Source organism: Phasianus colchicus, chromosome 1 (assembly GCF_987193195.1).
Source record: "Phasianus colchicus chromosome 1, bPhaCol1.hap1.1, whole genome shotgun sequence".
NCBI lineage: Eukaryota > Metazoa > Chordata > Aves > Galliformes > Phasianidae > Phasianus > Phasianus colchicus.
In genome coordinates, this window is record NC_143436.1 from 108,298,028 (window position 1) to 108,322,441 (window position 24,414).

Below are 24,414 nucleotides of genomic sequence, written 5' to 3' on the forward strand. Positions count from 1 at the left end.
TTCCTTCAGTCTTACTGTTCACCCTATCTGTAGTCACAGATGCACCAAGTGCAAACAATCACTTCAAATTATGCCAAAGTGTGGCATTTTTAAAGGGGGTATTATTTACCTTCTAAGTAAGGGAGGGGCTACATACCCTGGGAGACATCACTTTTAAAAGCTCTTTCTTTAGAAATGTCATCTTTGAAATGTTTTCATAGAGCATCTAAAAGCTTTAATTATCAGAGTATGAGAGTTGATACTCCCTTATCTTGTCCTGAATAGACAGGTCTAAAGGCACTTAGCAATGATGGATGAGCTCCACATTGCAGCTGAAGAAAACTGTAAACTAGAAGCCACTCTCTGTAGAAGATCAAAGAAAATCCATGCCGTATTTACATAAATTGACACAGGAAAGATACTATCATAAGGTTTCATGTTTATCATTTTTCAGTGACTTGAGGCTGCAGTAGATCAACTCCCCCTACCCTAAAAGTAAAAATAAAATAAAAAAATAAGTTGTACTATTTCTCTCTCACATTTTTATCACAGAACATAAAGCTTCTCTCATTGCACCAATCTAAACTCAGTGTCTACTCTGCAGTCACACAACGCAGTCCTACTTCAGCTCTCTTTGAGTAATAGTGCACAAGCTGGAAAAGAATCTAGCTCACCGCCATGGTCTATACTAGGTTTGTATTGCCAATGGTGAAAAGCTGTTTATTCCTATTGCTGAGATTTGCAGATAGGATCTGAAAGGAAATTTTTAACAAGAAGAAAATAAATCATATCTTTCCACACTAGAATCACAGCTAAATTTCTTTTTAGACTAACAGATAGCCAGAGCCAAATGTTAACAGCAAGTCACTAAAGCTACAAGATGTTTGAAGCTGAAAGGGGTTCTGGATGGAGACTGACAGTATCTTCACTCTTTGAAAATGACTTAATGTTCTCTAAAACAGCTGGAGAACATTCCCAGTGCAGTTCCTTCCTCAGGCACCCTACCTCATAGATCAGCTTAGGATGTCCCTTTGGCCTATAGCTCTGGTTTGATTCAAAAGAAGTACCTAAGCTTTCGCTGATGACACCTGTAAATATACATATAAATGCTGATTCATTACCTATGCTGTGTCAGTTTATTCATGTTAAAAATGTACTGCTATTGATGCTTTACAAAAATGCTAGTCCCATTCCGTAATTTATTTGGGCAGGAATTTGTCTTTGACATTAAACACACATGGTTTTACTCAGAACACTTGCTACAGTGCTTAAAGTAAAGCTGGGGGCTTATTGCTGTGTTTACATCCAAGAGACAGACAAGCAATTCAGGCTGCATAATATCTTGCACTGCCAGATCCCCCTCCTATAGTCTCTCAGAGAGTGTAGGAGTTACAGAAGTGGATAGAGCCCATATTCAGACCAGCTGGTGTGGCCTATACTGCAATAAACTTCTGTCAAAGTAGTATCCATTTTGAAAGGCATAAGAAAAAAGCCACTTACCTTCTTTAAGGACAGTACTATCTCAGTAAAAAATTATCTCAAAACCTCCAACATAAGGGAAAAAACAAAAAAACTGGATACTCGGCTAGGTTAAGCTAACATGGCCCTACTGACTGCAATGAGACTGTGTAGCTTTACCATATCTGGGAAACATATATTTTCTTAGAGAATAAAAAACATACCATGAAAACAATCTAAGAAGGCAACCAGTTCAATGCTAATCATAAAAACAGTAGAACATATTCACAGCAAGAGTCTCTCTAGTCCAGTATTCCTCTTTCTCCCACCTTAACAAGAGTAAGAGCAGGTTGAGCATATACAATACTTAGCATACCAATACTCCCTTCAACTACTTTGGAATCCGGGAACTACCCAAGACTGAACTGCTTTTTGGGCTAGTAACTGTCAGCGTCAGGTTCTCAGCTCTGCCATCTTTGCTGTAGCCATGTTCAGTGATACAGAAGGACTCTCAGGCAAGATGATGAAGATTGCCCTTGGTGGGATTAGCAGAAAAGCAGAAAGTCATCTCCTCGAGGGGGTATTTCAGTACATGACCAGTGTATTAACTGTGGTGATTTACATGGGTTAAAATCACAGTTTAAGCAAATACAAAATTAAGTTGGTCCAAAGGATATAATACACATTCTTCTAGTTCCTGGAAGCACTCCAGTTCCTCTCCCAGTCAATTCACTTTGCTCTCTGCTGTGAAATACAAAGAAACCACACACTGGCAGCACCCCCACATGAATGATCCAGAAAGTGTGGGATTACAAGAGTCTCAGCAGGCTCAGGCAAACAACAGCAAAAATACCTCACTTTCAGAATTTCCTAATCCTAGGTATAATTAAGAGGATGGCACCTCAAAACCAAGAACAACTTCTGTTTTCAGTGACATGGAATCTGATTAACAACAAATGGTTATTTCCCAGTCCCCCTGGTTCTTTTATATCTAAGCCAATACACTTTTCTAGTTAAGGAAAAGCCTTTCTCAGAGCTCCATGGTTTGGTAAAGGGGGGTAGGGAAAAAAAAAAGAAACAGATGTCATCAACAGGACTGGGACATAAGTGAGATGCAAGAATTCTGGGAGATGACAAATTTTGTGTCCCAAATAGAACAAGGCAGAAAAGAAGCAGCAAGGAAAACCCCTGGAATCCTCAAATCCAATCAAGTTTATACAATAACTCTCTTGTTCACAATGAATGTTCACAAAGAAAAGTCAGAAAGTACATTTATGCTAGCTTATTTCTTAGAAGTTTTCATTTGCTGCATTTTTTTCTTTAAATGATGTTAGCTAGAATGCTTTTATTGCCATATATAATTTCATTTATTTAAAAAATAGGTAACAGTCTTGTAGAAAATTAATCCCTATAATTACAAAAATAAACATTCTTTAAAAGCACAATTCTTTAAAAGGCCTAGAAGTATTAATGAAAAATTACAAAACATGAATCTCCACACAATGGGAAATAATTACAACACAACAACAATTACAAAGTTTATAAAGCTTAGACATGGATCCTGCTTGGAAACACCCTTAGAAGAAGCTTCCTTCTCCTAAACCACATAGGGACCTTGAGCTCCTTATTTAGGTTGAACTAATAATGAAAGGTAGCTCATGAGAATATCCTCTTGAAGACAAGATTAAAACATTTGTCAGTGTCATCACCAGAAATGACAGAAAATAGAATGAAACGTCTGGGTGGGCTTCCAAACTGATAACATCCTTTCTGTTCTCATTTCCAGCAGGAGGAGTCAGAACACAAACTAGTGAGTTCGGAGGAAGCACTGAGAGTAAAGCAAAAAATTCTCCCTTCCTTAAGTTCAAGAAACATGAACTGATACTGTGCAGGGAACAGTTTGGCATCAGTCACAAAAGGGCTGATTGCAGTCTCTGCTCCAGTCCACATTTATTGCTCCCATAAAGAATTGACACTCTGCAAACTACTCATTCTTGGGCACCTGCACATATCTCAGGGAAAAGATAAAGGATTTATTCTGGATATATACAATTAGCTCCCTCCTTTCGCTCTCTGTCAAGTGCCAGAACTCAAAATATATACTGAGGAGTGTACGCCTGACCCTCTGATCCATGTCTTTGCCCCATAGGCATGGATCAGAAGGTCCGACTGCTGGAGTCCCCAGTGCTAGAGCTGCTCAAATTACCCCATCAGCTGTTTTGCTCAAAGCAATTATGATTTGGATGAGGTGTGATGAAAGCTGCCTATGTTCCTCCCTACCCTCCGGGCTAACCTTTTGTATTACTGAAGATCAGCAAAGGACAAAATAAGCCTTTGGTGCCCATGTGATCCTGCAAACTAAGCTGGGCACTTTATGATGACTTTTGTTATTCTTTGCTGCCCAGGTCCATTAAAACAGTTGAGCAAGTCATGTCCATAGCAAATGAGATCCATTTGAGATCAGCTGCAGTTATCACAGTCCCAGGTGGATCAAACTGTTGTCATGTTCAAGCTGCAAAGAATCTCTGCTGATTTCTGTAGTATTTTCAGATCTTCTAAGCGTAGTGCTTCTACCAAAGTCAGCTGTTCTTTGAGGTTTTCTTTGTCCCTCTTCATCTGGAAAATCTGGAGTTTATACAAATGGAATGAAATTATTCAAAATTCCAATTATTTAATATAGTATATGAACAGAAACTTTGTGGACAGCTCACTTTCCATAGGGATCCCGTGCAACTATGTCGAAATACAGGGTGTTTTTTATCTTTATGTAAAAGTTGTTTTGAAAAAAGAATGAAACAATCATCATGTGGATAGGTAGCATACCAAAAAGGAGAGGAAGGGCAGTGCAACGAGGCAGGTCTGCAACACCGTATGTGCCTAATTTAGGTCTGCATTTTCTTTTAAGAAGTAACTTCAACAAATATATTAATACTGTAGGTAGAGAAACGTTAAACATGATTCACTTGTTTACAGTGCTTTGTAACGTCCTGATGTTTTAGTTGTTGCTGAGCAGTGCTGTACAGAGCCAAGGATGTTTCTGATTTTCAGCTTCTCATACTGTCCTGCCTGTCCTGCCAGTAAGGGAACTGGGGGGAGCACAGTTAGCTGGGAGAGGAAAAGAACCAGGACATCAGACCTAAACTGGCCAAAGATGTATTCTATAGCATATGAATTAATATGAAAAAAACCTACAGAACTGATGACAGTTGGTCAGGGGCTGCCATTGCTTGGAGACTAGATGGCATTAAGCAGCAGGTGGCAAGCAACCGCTTTGCGCATGGCTGGTTTTATAAACGTATAGATATAAATATAAATAATTATTATCATTATTGTTATTTCTCTCTTCTGTCTTAATAAATTGTTTTTATCTCAACCTATGAGTTTTACTTTTTTTTTTTTTTTTTTAAACGATTCTCTCCCCTAACCCACTGGGAGGTGGGAGGAATTAGGGAAAGGCTGTGCGGTGTTTAGCTGCTTCCCAGGTTAAACCACAACATGCATAAGCTCTGTAACATGGTTTGTTTCTCTGCTGCAGCCACAAATTCTGCTGAGCAATTAATTTAGGGGTGTCACTAACCCTCGTGACAAACCCCTACACCACCCCAGTGAAGTCAATTACCCCAATCACTCCATTCTCAACCCAGAAAATTACACTGCTGTACATCTATGCTAGAGATAGAAAATATCTCAGCTACCTGAGAATATTGGTTCTTCTAGCCAAATTACCTGCAGAAGGACATGCTGTGTCTCCTCTATTAAAAAATGGCATATCTTTGTTGTTATATTCAAAGCCTGCTGTTCATTTCTGGCTGAAATTACATCACCAAGCAGTGCTCTCCTCCAGCAAGTACTAGAAGCATAATGTTTAAACAACACATAATCACTTGCTGCATTCCACAACTGAATAATAAATATATGGTTATATTAAGAACAACATCATTGGCATAAAGAAATGTAGGTTACCATATCTGAAAAAGGCACAAAGAAGAGACAAGCAAGATAAAAAGAAGATTTAATAATCCAGAGCAGCAATTCAAGTCCTCCAACCTCACCCTTTCAGACAAAGTAACAGTCTGCACTTGGACCAATGCTCTACTGCTTTGTCATGCTGCCACCAACTTCAGCAGCACCAGTTAGTAGAACAAGCTGTACTCTTAGAGCTTATTAGCACAGCTTCTGCTAAGTTTCACTTTACATACTGACATATTTTATGGGCCTAAAATTGGTGTCAATGGGATTTATTTTTAATTCTTATAACCAACTTTTTCCACTCACCAATCAATCTTTGAAGGATAAACAGTTATCTAAATCAAAACCTAGAAAGTTTTTTTTTTTCTATTAATCCTTCTTAAGGCAAATGTGTCAGTTGGAACAAATGATCAAAACTGCACTGATAGCTACTGTAGATGGATTTCAACAACTTTCTTAGCCCTAAAATTTCAGAAGCAGTCTGTGAAGCACATGTCAAAGAAATCAAGCAAGGTGGATAGCACTTAAAAGTTCCATCAAATCAACAGTAAAATTGTCTGCTGTCAGAATGTTAAAGAAACATCTGGTTCTTGAAATAGAAAGGGAAAACAATGGGGTGTGCATAGTGTTTAATACAAGAAAGTCAAAGATCAAAGCAACAAATAAGCACTTTACAATATGTTCTTTTCTCTGACTTTCTTCTTTTCCTTTCTCACACTAAGTCAGTAAGATAGATACAGGAGATCCAGAACAATTGCTCCCAGTGTCTCACAGGCAGCAAAGAACAAATAAAGGAAAACGACACGTGCACATTTTTTAAATATTGTACTGAAACTTACAATTCATCTTCTCCAAGACTTAAGACCTTGAGGGCTGTAAGAAGTCTCCAAGATGGTCCATCCCATCCAAAGGTCAAGTTTCTAAAAAGTCAGAAAGTGCTGAGATACTGAAGGTACAGGGTGTCTTCTACGACCTGACAGCTTTCTTCCTGACAATTGTCAACCCACTCTTCAGAACTAGAAGATTCACTGACTAGCCTTACTCTGCTCCTATCCACAGTTAGAAGGAAGACAGGCTGGACACTGAAGCCTATGTCAAGCTCTGATATTGGTATTTACCAATTGCACGTTCTCTCACAAGCAGCAAGCAAATCAGTTTGCTACATAAACATGGTTTGATGGTGGATTTTGATGCCAGAAGCAAAATTTGACTCCCAGAAAAAATGAAGAGTAAAAAAGAAAGCTCACATAGAAACAAAGAAGATCAGATACCTACTCTAATAAATCATGATCCTTCAGAATGGAAAGTTTTGCATTTTTCTGCTTGTCCAGTGGTGGGAAATATTTTAAAAGAGTATCTGCATAAAAACAAATTTAAACATTTATGTAAATCATATGCAGAAGAAATGACAATTCTCAATTCTGAAATGACATTTCACCTGTATTTGTCAATTAGCTAAAGGAGAAAAGTGCTAAACTTGGGGAAACTTTAACATAATCAAAATATATTTGGGCTCACTATTTCTTAAAAGCAATCAGCAACCTGCACAATTATATCCTTATAATGAAAATTATGACTCAAATCAAAGTTATCAACAACTCTAAGACATCCAGTCATGGGAAGCTCTGAATAAATGCCGGTAAGAATCACAATTCTACAAAAGGAAAATTTATGGAAAACACCTTCAATTTAAAAACTTTGATCTTTGAATCCTATGCAGATCAAAATGAGCTCTATTCCAGTTCTTAGAAATACACATAAATATTTTGATAAAAAGACCATAATGCCTTAATATGCACTGTGCATAAATGTATACACAAGCATATGAACTTCTTCACCATCCTTTAGCTGTCCATTTCCAACCACACCTTCTGTTGAAGAAACTCTGCTCTCTGCTGTTGTACCTTTCAATGTTAAGACAATCTATAAATCCAACCTGATGAGACATAAACACTGCTATGAGGGTTATCAATGGCAACAAATCCATATTCTAGTAGCAGTCGCTGATTGTCATGAGGCCCATAGCAGATAAATACTTCTTCATACTTCTTGCACTGTGAATTTGTCTGAATTTCATAGCTTCTTGACTGTTCATTAAATGCAGCCTTTACCTACGGTTAATTAAAAACAAAAGATTTTACTCTTGGCAGGAAGACAGGGGGAACGGGAATCCGAACTTTAATATTAAAATCCAACAGAATTAAGTACTTCTCTAATACTGCAACAATAAGGTGCAAACAAGTGTTTTAGATGTCTGAAAAGGCAACATATTTGGACAACTGCACTCTAAAATTACTCTAAAAAATATGAGTATGAACAATGAAAATCAAAACCTTAGGATGTGCCATCCACTCTGAAGACTTATTACCCCAAATCTGCATATAAAACCAGACTACACTAGTGCTGTCCCAGAAATATGCTGGCACACAGAGTTCCACCCCTGTTATCAAGTGGAACTGCTCTATACACTTCCTAAGATGACCCAGAAGCTTTAAGACAGAGGTGAAGTAACACAAGGACTGTGTAACAGTCTGAGGAGTTGAACTCATGGGAAGAGAAGGGTTATATTTGTGAACAGGTTCTTCCTAACTGTTACACTGGAAGCAAATTGCATCCAGTTACTGTGGGCTTTCCCTGTACTTCTGCTTTACTGAATAACAGCTTCCAGGATATATATGAACCATGCATACTCAGCTTGCAGGTGTCCTCCAGATAGACAATTTCTCCACTATGAGATCTCTCACTGGCCTCCAAACACTCCTAATCTATCCCATAAATATATACTTTATTGAAATAGTACGCTCATATATATCAAGTTATTAAGTGATCTATTTTCAGTCTCTTACCTGAACATTTGGACTGTGGTTTAGCAAATCTAAAAATGGTGCCAATGCATAAACATCTGGCTCAAGAGAAAAGCATTCCCTCTGGGAATGTTTCATGTATATTGTTCTGGTATTAATAGTGCACCAAGCCCACTCCAGGGCACTATGGTTAAAAATAGTTGCCGTGTTCTCAGCAAACAAAGATTGTAGAGAAGAGAAAAAAGCTTTGGAAGACATGTACAACTCATGGACCGTTGTTCTTTGCTCCTGAGCTTGCTTTCTTAAAGGTTCAGGAAAAAGTTGTACTACCTCTTGCTCCAAACAAACTGGGCAAGTGTATGTCTTGGGTAAAATATCAAGATATGGCTTCCACAGAGATTTCTCACCAGCGTGCTTCTCTGCTATTAAAAATGTGCACAGTGCTATCAAAGGAGATACAGGAGGCTTCCATCTATTAAAAAAATAAAATAAAATAAAGCAGATATACAGAGGTGAGACAGGAAATGGATGCAGTAGTTTTTTATCTCTCTCTTAGTTCTTTAAAAGGTTATAAATAGCTTCTATTTTAAACTTCTTTGTAGTTAATCTCCAAGTCCTTTTGATGATTTCTAAGGGGCTTTTGACTTAATTTTACTGAGAAGCTATAAAAACTGGTTTGTGGTAAAATTTCAGGTTCACCTCTTGGGTTTTCTTTCTGTCAGCTTTTTTTTAGGCCACACAACAAATACTCGGTGTCCAGCACAGGCCAGGTTCTGCATTTTCTAAAAGGCTGTGTTCATGTGATTGCTTTGTAGCCTCATTTTATTATCCTTCTCTTACTGAAGGGTATTTTGAAATTCCCAAGAAGCCGTTCATTACTGCTATGTAGGTCTGAGCTAGATCTAGAAGCAGGATACATTCAAGCCCATACCTTCTCTCCAACTCTGTATTCAAATCTCACTTCCTGAACATTCTAAATGCATGAAAGTTCACAATAAATGCTCACAAATTAGGGTAAGCAGTTATGTCCTACCACCACTTAAGATAATTTGTCTACTAATTCACAATCCAGAGGAAGGGATAGCTGAAAGGTCTTGTTTTCCTTTCTTGCCACAGAATGTCACTTTTCACTTACTTCATAATGTATTCTCCTAAACAGCTGTTAAGGACAGTGCTGGTGGTGACTAAGCATTTTTCGGGCAATGAAATAACCAGCTCTCCTGCCTTTGAGGAAAACAAAAACAAAACAAACAAGAAAAGAATAGTAAAGGTCAAGTATAAATGGCTTATCTACTATTTGATTTATAAAGAAAGAGAGAGATATTCCCCAGAAAACAGTAATTCCAGGAACCAATCAGATGTGATATTGAATTTAATGGAAGCTAGCAAGGTTTTATGACAGTCAAAGTCAAGGGAAAGAGAATGACTGCAATCAGTAGGAACTTTCACCTGAAGAAAGTCAAATGTTCACAAAGAGTTTGGTGCCTGGCTATTCAGCATCACCACTTGCTTTGTACTAAGATATGAGGGTTGCTCCAAAAGTAAATAATTCCTCCAATTTTATTATGTTGGCCCACAATCTTAGAGGTGGATATTAGTGGTATGGCAGCTGAGGTTTGAACTTTCCCACCAATATTCTGTTACATTTTGTTACCATGTGACAGAGGCAGCAGAGAGGAATCTGACACAGTGGTGTTTCACATGGAAGTGTATATGAAGGAAAGGTGTATCAATGAATTCCTCCATGTGGAAAAAATTGTACCCACTGACATTTATGCTTGCTGAATGTTGACGGAGACCAAACAGTGGATGTGAGCACAGTCAAGCAGTGGGCAATGTGTTTCAGAGTGGTGCAAGCGGGTCACCTCTGCTGGTGCAGATTTTTAGCAGTGCAGCACACAGGGTCTTGTTCACTGCTGGTGAAAATGAGTAGCTAATGGTGGTGACTATGTTGAAAAAATCTCTCTATTTTGTAGCTGAGAATTTACCAAATAGTGTTATTGTGGTCTTATCCCAAGAGCAGGGAAGACTACTGCAACCAGCGTGAAAGAAACTATGCAAGCCAGTGGCTAAAGGAGAAGGCATACAGCAGGAAAGGAGCCTGGTCCTTCTGGTTTAAGTTAGCCCCTTATTGCCTTTAACAGAAACACAAGGCTGCATACAGAATCACTGTTGATGAGTACAATAATATTTTCAGCCAAGAAGTCCTCAGCAATATAATTTAAGATAAGCTGCAACTACAATTTCTGGTATGAGGCTAGAAATTGCACTCACAACAAGGACTGCAAACATCGTCTGGAATTTTGAGTTTCTTTGTTATAAAAGCCATTAAATATAAATGATTCTAGAGATGCTCTTGCATTAGAATCAATATTACTAACCTGAAGAGCTCTTGTTGTCATCAGTCCTCTTCCTGTACCTAAAGTAAGAACAAAGAGGATGCTTAGAGTAAAATACAGGAGATAATGGTAAACTGCAATAAATGAACAAGCCTCCAAGGAAAAATTCTGAAAGAACATACATATCCCTTACAAATAACAAAAAAGCAATAATAGATTGTTCCAGATACATATCTCATTTATTTCTTCTCTGATGCTCTCTTTACTTTTCTACTATTTTTCAGGACCTGGTGAAAGCCCTTCCCCTGCCCCCCTGCAACACTTGCTCTCTAGTTCTAGCAACTCTCACTTCCTGTTTCCCATTTTTTTCTTTAAATACATCTTTCATCACTGGCTCTTGTTATTGTTTTCAGAGTTTTAACTAAACTTCATAATTTCTATTCCCAATATTTTTCTCTGACTATCCTCTTCTCATACTATCCTCTCTACTCTCTCTTTAATATTGCAAAAGTTTTTGAAACATTACCTAATTAAAGAGAAAAAATACAAATAAATATATTTACTTCAAACAGTAGTGAGTGAATCCAACCTCTAAAATCATTTACTTGTCTGTTTCACTAGAGCTGCTGAATTTGCATGGAAAAAAAAGAGATAAAGAAATGATACCAAGGTTGGGTTCTAATACTGTAAACACTTAAAAGATAGTATTCTTCTTGAAAAGTTACTCAGCATTTAAGGAGTATCTTTATATAAGAAACAGTAAACAGTTCATGTCAAATGACATTCACATGCATTTGCAGAAAGTCTTTAGAGGACTAAGGGTAAGGGGCTCTTTTTCCCGATGCTAGCCATGTGTGAGACTCAAACCAGAAGAAGGAACCCAACATTCCTACAAAAATCAGATGTAAGTACCATCAATAAATCATTAAAACATTACCCCAGAACTGCGCTGGCCTTAAACTACTGTCTCCAAATCCTCTGTCTTTGAGCCACTTCTTAAGTTTAATGTATTCCAGTTTGTGACTGCAGTTGACTAAAAATGAAAAGGGGATGAATGCTATATTATCTCATTTTAAAACAAAAGAAACAAAAAACATTGACTGTACATTCAGAAAAAAAATCCCTGTATTTTGGACTTCTTAGAGTAGTGTAACAGAATGGCAAGTAAGTCTCTCCTTAGTTTACTAAGCTGTGGGCGTCCGGATACTTGGAGCTCTCAGAACTATAGGATTTATTCAACATACGCAAGGGGCAAAGAATGTGAAAAGGTGGCTATGCTTTCCACTACTCAGAAAACAAAGCTCACAATATTCACCATCCTCTGACTGGAACTGTAAATTAACACACACAAAAAGTAATGTTTACAAATGTTATTTTCAAAGCACAAAGATGTTTGTGAAACCATAAGGTGATACTTAGACAACTGATTATGGTATTATTTAGCATTACTTCCAGGGATAGTACCTCCATACATAAATCTCTGCAAGTGTTTTCTTCTTCTCTTTCGACTTGTCCGGCCTCTGCTTTTCTTCATACTAAAAAACCGCTTTTTCCTTATTTAGACTGTCTGATTTAAAAATACATTTATTTAAAAAATGTGTAATGACCTTTTCAAGCACTGCATGTTTCTTTTCATAGAATCAAAGAACCATTAAGGTTGGAAAAGACTGCTAAGATCACCCAGTCCAACCGTCAGCCCACCCCCCCCATGCCCACTGCCCACATCCCTCAGTGCCACATCCACACGGCTCCTGAACACCTCCAGGGACGGTGACTGCACCACCTCCCTGGGCAGCCTGTGCCACTGCCTTACCCCTCTTGCTGAGAAGAAATGGTTCCTAATATTATCCTGAATCTCGTTGGCACAACTCGAGGCCAATATTGCTCGTCCTGTCACTGTTACCTGGGAGAAGAGGCTGAACCCCACCTCACCACAACTTCCTTTCAAATGGCTGTACAGAGCAGTGAGGTCTCCTCTGAGCCTCCTTTTCTTCAGATGGAACAATCCCTACAAGACTACAAGCAAAGCCATAAATGAACATAGGTGATGGGGGTGAGGGGAGAGGAGAAGCCCATATCTGCAGCATCACATGGGCCAACGTATGCCCATAACAGTATACAGGAAATGGGACGTGGGTCCTTATGAACACAGAATTAGAACTGTTTTCACACAGCAAATGTATTACAATTAGAGAAGACTGCATAAATTGCCTCTGTGGCTTCTCTGAAAGTAACAAAAGCAGCAGAATCGGGGCACCTGACCACACAGAGAACACCCCCAAGCAGCCCAGTACCACACGGCGCAGTAACACCGCGTGTTCGACAGCCGTACTGCATCGGCCCGTCTAACTACGACTGGGGAATCCCACTTCTCTCCAGCTCCCGATTCCCTCCAGAGAGAGACAGCAAAAACGGTCACACGATACCCACCTGGCAAAGAGGAGGAACGAACCTCCACAGCCGCTGCCGAGTCCGACCCGACCCGCCCCACCCGCCGCGGGAGGCGGGGCCACCCGCCGCCATTTTAGGTGCGCCCGCCTTCCCTCGCGCTGCGTGCGGTTGCTGTTGGTCGGTGGGCTCGTTGCAGCGCTGAGCTGAGGCGTGGGGGAAGGTGCGTGTTGCTGGAGGTGGGTCGGGGAGGGCTGCAGCCCCTCATGCGCGCCCCAGAGGGGTTCTCTGGGTTTTGCGGCGCTGTGGTCTGTCCCTTTGGCCCGCGGGGTGGGCAGCTGCCCTGGGGTGGTTGTGGGGTGGCTGGCAGGCGGTTGTCCGGCGGTTGTCCGGCGAATTCGTTGCTACGTGCGGGTCTTGGGGGCTGGCTTAGGTTTCTTTGCTCAGGGTTGAGCTACGAGCCTGTTTGGAAGGGAAATGACAATTAAGTGTAAAGTGAGTGGACCCAGTTCCTCACCCTTTAGTGAGCCCTTGTTCATCAACTTGAATTGCCTCAATACTTGCGCTGAATCAGCTGCCTGTCCTCACAAGAAAGGGATAGTCTTGCTGTGAGGTGGATGTGCCAAAATCCCTCCTATCAGCAGCTAACGTAACGCTACGGTGCAGTTACTCAGTGACGAGGCTGGTTGGGTGTTCTGTAAAACATTGCCACCTAATGCAGTTCTTTGCCAAAGCCTCGTGCTACTTAAGTTAATTAATGTACACTTACAACATGGACTTGCATAACTCAAAGAGGAATTCTGAATAGAATTTTTAAGGGAAAAAAAAAAAAAACCAACCTGGTTCATATTTAGATATACACTTTTGTCCTAGGTGTGAAGCATTGCCTAACTGCCCATGGCAGGGTGTGAAACTAGATGTTCTTTAAGGCCCTTTCCAACCCAAGCCACACAATGATTCCCTGAAACTTTCCTCCTTGCCATTTGCAGTGACTGTTGCTTTGTGATCCATCCAGAGAAGACAATGTCCAGTGTGCCTGTGGCTGTGGTGACTGGCTCCAACAAAGGGATTGGATTCTCAATTGTGCGAGATCTGTGCAAGCAGTTCAAGGGGGATGTGTACCTTACTGCCCGAGACCCTGCCCGTGGTCAGGAAGCAGTGGCAAAGCTCCAGGAGGAAGGGCTGCATCCACTCTTCCACCAGCTGGATATCGATGATCTGCAAAGCATTCGAGCCTTGCGGGACTTCCTAAAGGAGAAGTATGGAGGTCTGAATGTGTTAGTTAACAATGCAGGGATTGCTTTCAAAGGTAGGAATCGGGCTGTTTGGGATAGTCATGTTAGTCATGCGTGGTATGAAGTTACATGGCAAAGTACAGTATATGCAGCAATAATTTCATAAAGCTATTTTATATGGAACTTCTGGGCTGTTTTTTTGGCTGAATAAGCTGCCTATCATCACCCAAGGCATGACAAGAAGGTAGTGTGAAATGACTCTTCATCCAGTGCTTGTTGTGTTAACTGTGTGTAAAGATGCTTCCCTGGAGTATTTTATTTGCATCACATACAAAACATGAAAGTACTCAAGTGTACGGTTGGGTTTGTTGCTGCAATGCTTTTGAGTTCCATCAGGCCCACGGGAGCACATTATCTGCATGAATGTCAGCCATATTCTTCTGGGATATTGTTTTCTGTCTTCTGCAAGCTTCATACTTTGCTCTAAGCATTATCTGCTCAAAAGTTCAGTTGGTTAAAGAGAACCTTGGGGATGGGTGTTTGTTTTCTTTGTTTAACTTTCTCAGGTCAGTTGCTCACCAGTAGAACAGTTAACCTAAATCTAGCTGTGGTGAGCAGGAGTTAAATCCTTTCATCTCCTGGGGCAATGGAAAAGTAGTGGAAGTGAGGAAGGCACAGCAGTTGTAAGGTAGCAGAGTGTGTTCTATTTGTAGTTATGAAAAATCATTGAAAATCAAGTTAGCTCCAGATGGGACAGGTCATGAGCATGACTACTAGTTCATTTCTCTGCCAGTACAAACTTGCTCATTCTGTGTCTTCTAGACTTTTTAAAAAACTCTTTGCCTGATCTCTAGCTAAGACATGTTACACTATTCAAGCACAGCATAAGTATTAGTTCACCTGCTCACAGTTTGAGTTAAGGCAGCCTGTCAGTTAGTGTGGATCAAACCTCACTTGCTGCTCGTGTAGTCCAGTCAGCTGCTGTATCTTGTTTGGTACTCTGCATAATAATAGAGTGGTTTGGATTGAAGTGAATCTCAAAGTTCACCCAGCTTCAACCCCCTGCTGAAGGCAGGACTGCTTCCCAACAGCTCAGGCTTACCAGGGCCCCGTTCAACCTGGCTTTGAACATGCCCAGGAATGGGGCATCCACAGCTTTTTCAGACAGCTTGTGCCAGTGCTTCTCTGCTCTCTCAGTGAAAACTTCTACTGACATCTAATCTAAATCTCCCCTTGTTTGTATTAATCATCAGCCCAGTAGAGGGCAGCTGTTACTATAAATGAGTGCATCCTGAACTGTGGACAAATAGGTGCTAAAATCTTACAGCAGTGGTCTCAATCCAAGTACATCATGCAAAAACTTTGCAGGTACTCAGAACAGCATTTCTCTAAGTCATGAGATCCTTAGCTCAGCCTGCTGGTGTTAGTGGGTTTAAACTAGACTGGGCTGTAACATAAGTGCAGTGTTTTGTTGTGAAATCAGCAACAACTTGGCCTTCACAAGCTTGACAGCACTGTAGCAAGATTTGCTATAGCTTGTGTGGGGTATCTTAAAATTATTGTTGTGTACTCACTTAATGGATAAATCATAGACTCATTTAGGTTGGAGAAAATCCTTAACGTCGTGAAGTCCAATCATCAACCATGACCAAGGCCACCATTAAACCATATCCCTAAGTGCCATGTCCACAAGTAGGTAAAAAAGGCATGAGCGATGAAGTTTCTGTTGCTTTTCTTGTAACATCATAGATCTTCTGTTTAGAAGTTGTTTCCAGTTGCTCTGCCTTGACTTCATGCTTACAACTCACAGTGAGCCAGCAGTAGGTCATATGGTTAAGAATTGTGATAGAGAAGCTGTTTATAACTGTTGTTGTGTTAAGTATCTAGTACAGAGGGTAGAGGGTTTAACACCTGTGTAATCACTGTGATGCTTATCTCATATTTTGGCATTTGTACTGAAGCTTGGCTTGTTAAGTTTTTGCTGACATCCCAGAATTTATGCTTTCTTTATTGTAGTACTGTTTGTTATTGCTGTTAAAGATTAATCACTTAATTAATTGCTGTTTTTGTACTGTGCTACCCATAGTCTGAAGTCCTTAGTCCACTGAAAAATGTCCCTTTATGCAATGAATATGTACTCATGACCAGCATTCTGGGTGAGCTTCTGTGGAAGCAGTGACCTGCTGCTGCTTACCTTTGGAATTTACATAGGTCTGGGCTCTGGAGACAAGCGAAGACCTACTACATCTGTATAGGTGGCCTTTATTACTGCTTAGATTGAGCCTGTAGCAGATCAGGAGAAGTACTGACACTTCAACTTATTTCCCTGCAAAGTAGAGGTTGCGTAGCATATAGCTTACTGGTAAGCCAGGTTGTCAGCTGATGGCATGTCCTACCCCACTTTTGTTGGTGGCAGGCTGTCAGTTCTGTCTGAAATTGCAGCCTTAAGTGCAGTTCTGTGGTCTGCTTAAGACTACTTATGTCAGTTTCCAGTTCTTTGCTAACTGCTTTGCTGACAGAAGTAAAAGAATAGGAAATAGATCTGTCAGCTCAGGGGAATTATTTATGACACTTGTATTTATCAGAAGGTTGCTTGTTTTTTTTTTTTGGTGCAGTCCAAAAAAAAAAAAAACAAATGTTATCCTTCTGTTCTTATAGAATCTTCTACAGCGTGTCTTGCTGTTTTGACCAAGTCCTGGGTGAGAACCCAAAAGACATGATGACAAATGAGTTAGGCTGTGGAAGCTGTTGTCTGCCCTGGTTTTGAATCTGAATGCTGTTAAGGGGTGGTAGTTAACTTCTGCATCTTCAGTGTCAGTATCCTAGATTCAGGATCTCCTTTCCGCTTGATTGTCCCTTTCTCCCATGCCCTCCCCACATATATCAGGTTAGTGACAAAGTACATTGCCATGTGTTTAAGAGGAGAGGTGGAATGGATGGGAAGAGGTAGGTCAGTGGACTGGTTGGGGAGCCATAAGATAAACTTCTGGGGTTTTCTGTTCATGCAGTAACTTCCTTTCAACAGTAGTATAATTCTGTTTTATTCTTTTTTTTTTTCCCTTTTCTCCTTTGCTATCACCACTTTTAAAAAAAAAAAAAAAGTTAGTGACAGAACTCCATTTGCAGTCCAAGCAGAGGTTACGCTGAAGACAAACTTTTTTGGAACCAGGAATATTTGCACAGAATTGTTGCCTCTTATGAAGCCTTATGGTAAGTATAACATAACAAGTAGAGAAATGTTTTAATATGAGTCTTGGTGCTTCTGACAGGATTTTGCTATTTAATGTCTTGAAGCACACTGCCCATTGAGGAACTTTATTTGTTGTCTGAATTGTTTTGAATTAGCAAGAAAAAAAAAAAAAGGAAATGAACAACTTTAGTACAGATGAGTGAATTATTGATTTATCTGACTCATTCCTATGTACTGAAATGCTAGGACAGAAAAAGCTTGCTGCAGTTTTGCATGCTGGGATTTGTATTCTGGAAACAAGCTGATAGTGCCAGTGCATTAGTGACTAGATTGCTTTTGTTGAATTCTGCGTTGTTCTGGCATTTGGGCTACATTCTAAAAGCTGTTGCAAAACTGGGAATATTTTTCACTTCAACATCTGGCTGCCATTATTGAGAAAATCGCCTACTGTTCTGAATATGCCTACAGATTGTAACAGATTGTAATTCCTGAAAGCATTCCTGAAATTCAGTGTTGAGTTTTTGCAGATTCACGCTTTATTTTTTCTAATGAAACTCACTACAAACACTGAACATAAAGTGAACCATGATCAATTGTGTCCACATAAAATATTTTACAGGCATTCGTTTCAGTGAACACACAGCTGTAGAGTAAACAGACTTGAATTTGGAGTTTAGTTAGTACGTACAAATATAACCAGTCTTTATTCTCTTTTTAACAGGTAGAGTGGTGAATGTCTCTAGCATGGTAAGTATGTCAGCTCTGGCGGGCTGTAGTCAAGAATTGCAGAAGAAGTTCCGCAGCGATACAATCACTGAGGATGAGTTAGTGGAGCTCATGACAAAGTTTGTGGAAGATACTAAGAAAAGCGTGCATGAGAAGGAAGGCTGGCCAAATACTGCTTATGGGGTATCCAAAGTTGGTGTCACAGTCTTGTCCAGGATTCAAGCCCGGATGTTAAATGAGAAAAGAAAAGATGACCACATCCTTCTTAATGCCTGCTGTCCTGGATGGGTGAGAACTGACATGGCAGGTCCAAAGGCCCCTAAATCACCAGAGGAAGGGGCTGAGACGCCCGTTTACTTAGCCCTTCTGCCTTCTAATGCTGATGGTCCTCACGGCCAGTTTGTTAGTGAGAAAACTGTTCGAGCCTGGTAAGCTTAACATCTGTGGACCCTTGCAAGTGGTAAACATGGCTGTGAATTAATGTGTGCCTTGGTAGGGATATACACCTAGATCAATCTTATCCTGGCCACTTTAGCACTGGGTCTTTTGTCTTTGTAGTGAGGGCTGCAGTTACTGAGTTTCTCTAAGATGTTGTCTATACTATGGTACTTTCAGCACTGTCTGTTGGCCTGTTTTTGGCATTGACTGAGTAGCCTGACATCTGATTTGTGGGGCGTTCCGACTTAGTTAACATGATTTGATTTGGTATTCCCCCAATACAGGAGGTGCCTGACCTTGTTTTACAAGAGTTTAGTCTTAGTGAAATCATTGCCAACCCTTTTTTTCTTTTCTCCAGGTAAGAGAGCCTATATATCTCTATGATATGAGGCTTATATGAGGAGACTGATGCCTTATGCTTTCTCTCTGCAGTGGATCTTTTTGGGGGACCATAGTTGCTTCTTAAGATTGTATGGGATTTCTTAAATGGAGAGGGGGTTTTTCTCAGTGCTACAGTCTAACTAGTTTGGGTTGGGAGGAGCTAATCGGATTCAAACTGAATCACTGTTGTATAGAGATTGCTTATTGTTATAGAATGGAATTTGGTGGAAATAAAAATAGCAATGATGTACCATTAATAGGGGAAAATTACCTAATTGGTTTTATTAATATGTATGTGATGTGATTACTTACAGACTTGTATTCATAGAAGTGGCTTATTCTGATACTAAAGATCTATGTTTATTGAGACTATTTTTTGTATCCAAGTCTGTAATGCAAGTGTGTGATGTTTGGAATAAGTGGAGACAAAATAAACTATAGAACTGGTGTAGCAAACATCTGAACTTCTGCAGGACTTCAGTTTCATTTATTGCACAACCTAAAGTTTTCATACTAAGTACCCACATTAAATTCTGTAATGGGATGGAAAGTACCACAATAATACTGAGGTAGCAAAGTCTCTGGCTACAGCAAATGAGAATGAGCCCACTTGCAGCAGCTGCAGACACAGAAATGAAAGAAAAGAGCTGCTTACCTTTGAAAAGGCCTCAGGTAAGCAGGGATCTCCAGAGATCCTCTTGCCTCCACTGCTAACACTTAAATGAGGTCTGAGAAGGGATGGATCCTGGCTCCACCCCTTCTGGTTACTCAGGTACACTGCATGCCCCTGAAATCCCCTGGGTTGACCCTGCCTTCCCACTAGGTGCTCCATCACTGGTTCAGGCTGTGATTTAGTGTTTCTGCTACAAATGCCTTCTGTGTAGTGGAAAAAATGAACTAAGAATATAATTATCACAGGTTGTTTTTGTTTTGTTTTTTAAAAAGGTCCTTCAAGCAAAATGACAAGTGGAGGAAGCAGTAATATGGAGAATGTTGTTGTTTTAATAGTTGGTCATTTTGTTTCAAATGCTTAACCTGGAGAGGCAGAGCCATGAGGCAGCCTATGAAAAGGGTGAGGTAACTGGTTCCTGCTGGTAGGAGTGAGATGGGTTTTGGTCACACCCAGGTACTAACTTCTTAACCTTCTACATAATGTCCTGGTTTTAGCTAGCATGACAGCCATGGCTAGAGTCTCGAAGACCCTGCCTGTCCCATGTTTCCTGCAGGGCAGGGAGTGACTGAAAGAGCTGTGGAAAATTGCAGGTCTCATTTAGTCATGAAAAAAAAATGCTATAGTCATGTTAATTCTTATTCAGGAGTCAGCAAGATAATGGCAAAATGGCTTAGCCAACTGAGTTTTACACTGGCTTTCTGTGGTAGTTTGTGTTCAGGGAAGTCTTAAATTATGAGACGCTGAGCACAGTATGTGTTGTTCTGGTAATCACTTAACAGCACAGAACAAAGCTGAGAGTATTAATCTTTTATAGATAGATAGTTATTGTTTTTTTATTAAGATGGAAGTGTTACTATGAGTTAAGCCCCAAATCTCATAAAAGAGGATGAGTGTTGCCTCCTAAAGTTATTATTGCTGATATATTCTCTATGAAGAAAAACATCTGAAGCCTGGTGCTTACTGGCAACAGATCAGTTGAACAGGGGTTTTGTAAAGGGAAAAAAAAAAAGCTTATGCATTCTGTGTAGCAACTGTAGGCTGCCTACAGCATCATAGCTCCAATGGCCATTCTGCTAGTACAGTGACTCATTCACACACACAATCTAATGCGTGACAGAAAGGACTGTGGCTTTTCTATGTTCTTTAGCTGTCTTACTGGTATTGGGGTGGGGGGAGAAGCTTGGCTGTTCTGATTTAGTAATATATTGTGCAGAACTGTTGAGAGATGTAGTTGAGCAGTGGAAAATCATACATAGTTTGATTCTTGACACGAGTCATTACGTTTCAAAAGTTGTGTGCCCTTCTAGGTTGTGTGTATGAACTTTACAAATGAACATTTACCCAAACTTCTACACCTATTTTCATAAGGTCTGTACAAAGAGCAGGCTAAGAATCTCTGGTAAGTTTAATGCAGCTAAATGATATCCATCATAAGAGAAAATCAGTTTCTGAATCTATTCTACACTCCTTAAAGCTCCTCCTTAAGTCTAACTCAGCATCTGGGTTGTTGGTGTCTTTTGTTTTTTTTTTACATTTAAGTCAAACAAATGATGTTTAACAGTCTTACAGATGTTTCAGTTTCTTACACTAAGCCCTTTTGCAGTGCTTATTCTTTTTTAAGAAGAAAAGTGGAAGACTACTTAGTAGTCCATCAGAAATGCCATTTTCATAGTGATTGATTATAATACAGTTTCTTCTGATACAGATCAAAAGAACAGAGGATACATCTTTTACAGCCTTTCAGTTGAGTGGTGCCATACTTGAGGAAGGAAAAGCCAAAAAATTGCTGTTCACAGGATCAGCCTGAGGCAAGGAGGAGCTTGTGCAAGAGATGCACACCCATCTCCTTGTGACAGCAGGATGAGGACTACATACTGGGAATAGAGCTGGGACTGCGCATGGCACGCTTCCAGAGGAGGTCTGTTTGCCAAGAGCAGAACGAGAGGACAAGCTGTACAGTGTGCCTGGCAGGCTGAGTCTTTGGACAGGGCTTACATTGTTCAACCGTAATTTATTTTTAAGGCTGCTTCCCTGCTTTTCTCCCATGTCTGTTATGTCTGAAGTGTTTGTTGTATTCAGATTCTGGCACGCCTGCAGAGTGGTCATTGTATAAAGTTTAAGGGTTAGGAAAAGAATGAAATAGTGATCTGTTCTACTGTATGAAACCTTTACATGTGAATTACTGTTTTTCTTTTTACAGCATGTCACTAGCATTTTCACTTTGCAATTTATTAGCTAAAGAAAATGGCTGGATGCAGTGACTGTGGTGACATGGAACAGCAAAGAAACTGGACTGACAATTGTGAGAGCTCAGTGGAGGCACTTCATTGGTGATGCTATGGCCTGTGCAGGAGCCATTCAGGCAGCAGTGGCAAAACTTTGGGAATGGAAGCTGTACATGCTTCTGTATCAGCTGGATATAAACAGTGCTAGCAATAATGTGGTGTTTTCCTACTTGAAAAAAAAAAAAGATGAAAAGAACTTTTTGAACTTGTTGATGTCTGTAGATAACTTTAATTTAACCCAACTTTTGTGGTAGCATGATCCAACATATAGGCAGTCTTGAAATGGTTTTAAGTTGAGAAGATTTAGGTTGGATATCAGGGAGAAGTTCTTTACAGAGTGAGTGGTGAGGTGCTGGAACAGGCTGCCCAGATGGATGCTCCATCACTGGAAGCGTTCAAGGCCAGGTTGGATGGGGCCCTGGGCAGCCTGGTCTAGTAAAATGGGGAGGTTGGTGGCCCTGCCTTGGCAGGGGAGTTGGAGATTCATGATCCTTGAGGTCCCTTCTACACCGGGCAATTCTGTGGCTTTGAGTGCTGTGGAGTTCCTTTCAGGCTAAAAATGCAACACAAAAAATGTGAATTATATAAACCACTTAGTATTACCTAAAATGTTTAAATGAAGAATATAACTGAAACGCCAGTCTCAAATTCATATAAAAACACCTGTAGTTTATTTTTTCCCCTCAAATAATGGGAGGGGAGTGGGAAGGAAGAATGATGTTTTACAGCAGCAAAATTTCAGTTTTCATTTTTACTCTGCAAAGACTGTACTTCATTTTGGAGCTGACAGTAAAAGAAACCATCAGCTGGAAAATGTTCTGGTCTTGGAGGCCAGTTGTCATTGCCTGCAGATTGCTTCACAAGGTGAGCCATTCATAGCACGTAGATCTTAATCAATAGTACTTCACATTTTCTAGCTAGGATTGTCGTCTTGTCCTTGGGCCCTACTCACCATGTTGTCACAGTTATTCTTAAAATCTTACCTTTGCATCTTCAGATATGTACCTGCACTCTGAGTCACCCAGGTCTGATAGCAGTGTCTGTTTTGTTTGACTGGAGTTGTATAGTATTTAGAGGGTATACAGCAGAAGTGCCTCTGGTTTTATTTTTGTATGTGTTGGTTTAGATTCTTTTATGGAGGTAACATATGGAGAAAACAAGCAACTTGTTAAACTTTCATCAGTAAGTTATACCAGAAATAAGGAAGTAGACTGACCTGGAGGCTGTTTAGTTTCAGTGCATGCTCCAATCCATGTTTGCCATCAGGCTGACTGCTTCCATGGCCTCTCTCTTCAATAGAGACTGCCACAGCTGACTTGACACCCTGAAGGCACTCAAAGCCAGGTTGGATGGGGCCCTGGGCAGCCTGAGCTGGGGGGGGCAGCCCTGCCCATGGCAGCAGGTTGGAGACTGATCTTTGAGGTCCCTTCTAAGCAAAGCCAATCTATGATTATTACAGATCTGTCGTTAGTTTAGAACATATCTGAAATGAGGTGGTATCTCATGCAGTGGGTTGCCCCAACCCAGCACTTTGCACTTGGTCTTGCTGAACCTCATTATGTCCCCATAGGCCCACTCCTCAAACCTGCCCAGGTCCCTCTGGATGGCATCCCTTCCTTCTGCCGTATCAACTTGATGTCACCAGCACACTTGTAGAGGCTGAGAGGAACTCCACAGCATTTGAAGTCACAGAATGGCCTGGGATGGAAGGGACTTCAAGGATCATGAATCTCCAACCCTCCTGTCAAGGCAGGGCAACCAACCTGCTCATTTAATATTAGACCAGCCCACTCAGCTTGGTGTCCCCAGCAACTTGCAGAGGCTGAGCTTAGTCCCATAATCTGTGCTATTGATAATATATTAATATTCCTGTCCCTGGAAGTGTTCAAGGCCAGATTGGATGGGGCCCTGTGCAGCCTGATCTAGCATTAAATGAGAAGGCTGGTGGCCCTGCATGTGACAGGGGGGTTGGAGCTTCATGATCCTTGAGGTCCCTTCCAACCCTGTGTTTCTGTATGTTAAAGACATAGAATAATGTTAAAAATAATTGCAAAATGCTTCATGCCTTTGTCACGCACACGCTACGTGTTGATCAGCTGTTACTGATGTGCTCCATGTGCACATGCTGACCCTCGCACCGTCAGCAGATGCTGGCTTCTCAAATGGATGGAATGTGTGGCAGCCGCATGGGCTGCATAGAAACCCGTGAGTCACTGCTAACACTTCAGAGATAATGAGCGGTGAATATCTGCCAGCAGCGCTTTTTGATTCCTGGTCCAGCTTTGGAAAGACAGTGCAGGACTGAGATAAGACTCTATTATCACAGAACCATCAGTAAGTACCTTGCCGGTTTGTTTTCTCACCACAAAACTCACCTACTCACCCCGGGAGGATGCACCCCGTCACCGCGGGATGGGGCGAACCGCCGTAAGGGCGGCGGCCGCCCTGTTACCGCCAGGGGGCGCGCGAAGCCCGGCCGCGGCGCTGAGCCGTGCCATCTCCCCGCTTCAGTGCGGGGGGCATCGTGGGTGAGCCGCTGCGTGGGTGAG

At 40.8% G+C, this 24,414-nt stretch overlaps 3 protein-coding genes across 16 annotated transcripts in view; 2 read left to right on the forward strand and 1 right to left on the reverse strand.

Moving 5' to 3' along the window:
• Positions 1–1,643: 1,643 nt before the first annotated feature.
• On the reverse strand, positions 1,644–13,086 carry SETD4 (SET domain containing 4). Of its 11 annotated transcripts, none has more exons than XM_090122414.1 (13): positions 12,980–13,058; positions 12,363–12,565; positions 12,014–12,116; positions 11,487–11,582; positions 10,592–10,629; positions 9,346–9,434; positions 8,253–8,682; positions 7,343–7,517; positions 6,682–6,763; positions 6,246–6,326; positions 5,164–5,287; positions 4,630–4,718; positions 3,968–4,062 (listed from the first exon to the last, which is right to left on the reverse strand). In XM_090122414.1, exons 3-13 carry the CDS (start codon positions 12,081–12,083, stop codon positions 4,050–4,052), a joined length of 1,287 nt encoding a protein of 428 aa, XP_089978540.1. In that variant the 5' UTR covers positions 12,084–12,116; positions 12,363–12,565; positions 12,980–13,058; the 3' UTR covers positions 3,968–4,049. The 11 variants fall into 11 exon arrangements, with proteins under 11 accessions (XP_031468344.2, XP_089978540.1, XP_031468346.2 ...); XM_090122389.1 differs by lacking the exon at positions 4,630–4,718 and adding an exon at positions 4,401–4,542 and having other exon boundaries at positions 3,998–4,062; XM_090122418.1 differs by lacking the exon at positions 3,968–4,062 and adding an exon at positions 4,479–4,542.
• LOC116241963 (carbonyl reductase [NADPH] 1-like) lies at positions 13,042–19,375 on the forward strand. Of its 2 annotated transcripts, none has more exons than XM_031612488.2 (4): positions 13,042–13,160; positions 13,927–14,246; positions 17,275–17,382; positions 18,084–19,375. In XM_031612488.2, the coding sequence occupies exons 2-4, from the start codon at positions 13,961–13,963 to the stop codon at positions 18,518–18,520; spliced, it is 831 nt and encodes a 276-aa protein (XP_031468348.2). In that variant the 5' UTR covers positions 13,042–13,160; positions 13,927–13,960; the 3' UTR covers positions 18,521–19,375. The 2 variants fall into 2 exon arrangements, with proteins under 2 accessions (XP_031468348.2, XP_031468349.2); XM_031612489.2 differs by having other exon boundaries at positions 13,062–13,176.
• Positions 19,376–19,476: 101 nt separating this feature from the next.
• Positions 19,477–24,414, forward strand: part of DOP1B (DOP1 leucine zipper like protein B) — a 50,955-nt gene continuing 46,017 nt past the window's right edge. Inside the window, exons 1-3 of one of the 3 annotated variants that reach the window (XM_090122313.1) lie at positions 19,477–19,979; positions 21,286–21,498; positions 21,781–24,409. The gene's annotated coding sequence lies outside the window, so the exon portion shown is untranslated. Of the gene's footprint in view, positions 21,499–21,780; positions 24,410–24,414 lie in introns of all 3 variants that reach the window. The other 2 variants (XM_090122328.1, XM_090122319.1) reach the window with 2 other exon arrangements.